Consider the following 3,262-nt stretch of genomic DNA (forward strand, 5'->3'; position numbering starts at 1 on the left):
TGACGTGATGGGGATCAAAGAGCTCACGGCAGCGTTGGGTCTGAGCGGTTGCCTTTAGCAAACTCCGTCCGGAGACTTTCTCAAGGTCTGTTTTTGGTGGAGCCTCGTTGATGGGCACCAAGATATTGGTGTTTTCGGTCAGTTGAACCCCATGTTGTGTTTCTCCTGGAGGCGAGGTCAGGCTCTGTTGGTTGGGGGTATCACCCAGGGTTTATGCTGGATCACAAGGATGACACTGAGGGGGTGACGGCACAGGCCAAGTGTGCAGGCGCCCGCTCCCTGGGCTGAAACCACGTGGATATTTGCTCAAATCAAATGCACGGTGCTCTCCTGGCTTTTAATTTAGTGCCTTGCTGTGCAACCTTTCTGAATCAATAAGTTTGCAAAACCCAGGGTAACAAAGAAGAACTCGTATGGATTTCTCAAGTACAAGACAACTTCATTTTTCCTTTTACTCTGGTTTGCAGGGTAGAAAGAAAAAGGTAGATGCAATGCTTTCATTAATCATGAAGGAAATAGTAAGACCATGCTGCTTTAGAATTTTCACACCAGATTGAAAATATCACTTTTATCAAGTCTTTAGCAACTGCTGTCCAGGCTAGCAACCAAATAATAGAGACGTACAGAGCACACGTATTTTATAAAGCCATACGCAGTATATATACACTTTATAATACAATTATAAGCAGATGCAAACCTAAATGTGAGTCAGAAGTTTGTACCCTTGCAGAAAGGGGTGAATTTTGCCCTGTGCTGTTTGAGCCAGGACGGTTGTTCCCTGGGACTTCCTGCAGATGAGGCCTTTGCTGGAAGACGGTGTCCGTGGGCTTCGCGCTGCGATATGGGTGTCCCGCGAGGAGGTCAGGGGAAGGCTGCAATGGCCGGAGGGCTGAAAAAAAGAGATGACCTATGAGAACAAAAATGGAAGGCATTTGGTCTGTTTAAAAAAAGACAAGACTGGCATAGAAACAATTTTCCAATGAGGAAAAGGTTGTTGCGGGGTGTAAGAGCGATGGTGCTGCATAACCACCGAGGAGGGGAAGTTGGCTTCGCTCCTGGCCCAGGGCACAAGGAAGCGCCTGGGCTGGAGGTGTTGCATGGGGCCAGGGCAGCCTGGGGAGCCACGTCATGGGATATTTTTAAGGGAAAGTCAGGCAAAAGTTGCCAAGCTCGGCTGTCCCTGTGGAGTCTCAAGCTGCAGGGCTCCATCCCTAGCTCAGGGTGGAGATATTTAGTGTACAGGGGACATAAGACAATTTTTTTCAGCTAGAGTTACAACAGACCCTTTCCTTGATGAGCAGCAATGAAGCCAGTGCAAAGATTCCTTGTTGGATCATAGAATCATAGAATGGTGTGGGTTGGAAGGGCCCTTAAAGACCATCTAGTCCCACCCCCCCTGCCATGGGCAGGGACACCTTCCACTAGACCAGGTTGCTCCCAGCCTCATCCAGCCTCGCCTTGGACACTTCCAGGGATGGGGCATCCACAGCTTCTCTGGGCAACCTGTCCCAGTGCCTCATCACCCTCTCTGGGAAGAACTTCTTCCTGATATCCAATCTAAATCTCCCCACTTTCAATTTAAACCCGTTACCCCTTGTCCTGTCACTACAGGCCCTTGTAAAAAGCCCCCCCCAGCTTCCTTGTAGCCCCTTCAGGCACTGGAAGGTGCTATAAGGTCTCCCCAGAGCCTTCTCTTCTCCAGGCTGAACACCCCAACTCTCTCAGCCTGTGCCCATAGCAGAGGTGCTCCAGCCCTCGGAGCATCTCCGTGGCCTCCTCTGGACTCGCTCCAAGTGGTCAATATCCTTCTGATGTTGGGGGCTCCACAGCTGGACGCAGGACTCCAGGTGGGGTCTCACCAGAGCAGAGTACAGGGGCAGAATCCCCTCCCTCGCCCTGCTGGCCACACTTCTCCTGATGTAGCCCAGGATACGGTTGGATGCAGGGGGGGTTGTGTTTGGAGTGTGCTGACACAGCACCCAGAGAAAAAGATATTTTTGGGTTATTTCCTTAATCTTTGTAACTTGGCTGATGATATTTCACAGCTTAGGTGTCACTTAGAGTAAATTTTAAGTTATTGAACTGATATTTGTGCAGTTTTCCTGTGCAGGCCAGTTTATTGGATGGGGCTGATGGCACTCGTGGGGTGCACTCGCATTCCATAGGATGATTTTGGTGTCCAGGCTCCTTTCCTTCACTCCAGAGGGGTATGGAGGGGCCCTCAGGTCCAGTGCAACAGGAATTCCTCATCCTGATTCGGCCACTTTTTTAACTCGGTGTCTGTCCCACAGGGTACTCACCCTATGAGAAGCCTGGGGCTGTGACAAGCTTTGCTGAGCCAGACCTTGGGACAAAACCTCCTCAGCCGGGGCCAGAAGAGGAAGAACCGATGACGACACACGTGGACCCCGTGTCCCAGCACCACCCTGGTGGGTACGTCCCAAGGATACAACTGCCGCCTGGATACCCACAGGAGATTTCATGCCATCCTGCCTCTGAGGGACAAGAGTGGCGGCTGCCCAAGCTGAGCCCGGCTTTTGGAGAAGAAGAAAGGTACGGACCCGGCCAGCTCGGCAGTGCCTTGGCAGGAAGCAAACTGGTAAGGGGCTTTGGGTGGAAGAGTCACGTGTAAGGGATGCTGCTGTGGAGGGATGGGGTTTAGGGGCTGGCGGGCGTGAAAGGGCTCTCCTCGGTCCAGGTGAGAAGGGACTTTCATATGGGCATGGACGGCAAGGGCAGAAAATGTAGACAAATGTCAAATACACAAATGTTTCTAGCAGTAGTAAATCCACCACGTCTTCAGGAAATTGTTAATTACTCTTCCCAGTCATAAAGGCTTAACTTCCCATTTGGTTGAGTTTTAGCTTCCAACCCCAGTCACGAGCTCTTGAGTTACACTGTGCTATGCAACCAGGCTTGGGTGAGCTGGGAGCCCTGCCCCCGCCTCCTCCTGAAAAGGGAGTGCTCCTGGCACCCCTCCTTACGTGCCGGGTTTCTGACCCCTTATCTGCTCCCACCACTCACCTGAATTTCCCACCATCGTTATCCCTTGCTGAAACACAAGCATTGGGATTTGCCTGTGGAGCTGGTGGCGCGTTGCCCGGCATGGCCAGCGTCGCTCAGACCGACGCGATTGAGCCCTTGTTTCTTCCGGAGCCAGAGACAGCGTTTGTCAGGTCACAGCCAGCCGGGGCTCTGCAAATCCCCTGAAGGCAGAGATTAGCGACTTGACCTATCGAGTCAAACGCTGGCTTGGATATAA

The 3,262-nt window shown here is 51.9% G+C and overlaps 1 protein-coding gene across 1 annotated transcript in view; it reads left to right on the forward strand.

Annotated features, from left to right (window-relative positions):
• Positions 1-3,262, forward strand: part of FAM166A (family with sequence similarity 166, member A) — a 14,754-nt gene that overhangs the window by 5,381 nt on the left and 6,111 nt on the right. Inside the window, exon 3 of the mRNA XM_010152689.1 lies at positions 2,292-2,599. Coding sequence (XP_010150991.1) covers positions 2,292-2,599 — 308 coding nt within the window. The remainder of the gene's footprint in view (positions 1-2,291; positions 2,600-3,262) is intronic.

This window comes from Eurypyga helias, unplaced genomic scaffold, assembly GCF_000690775.1.
Source record: "Eurypyga helias isolate BGI_N326 unplaced genomic scaffold, ASM69077v1 scaffold14615, whole genome shotgun sequence".
Lineage (NCBI taxonomy): Eukaryota > Metazoa > Chordata > Aves > Eurypygiformes > Eurypygidae > Eurypyga > Eurypyga helias.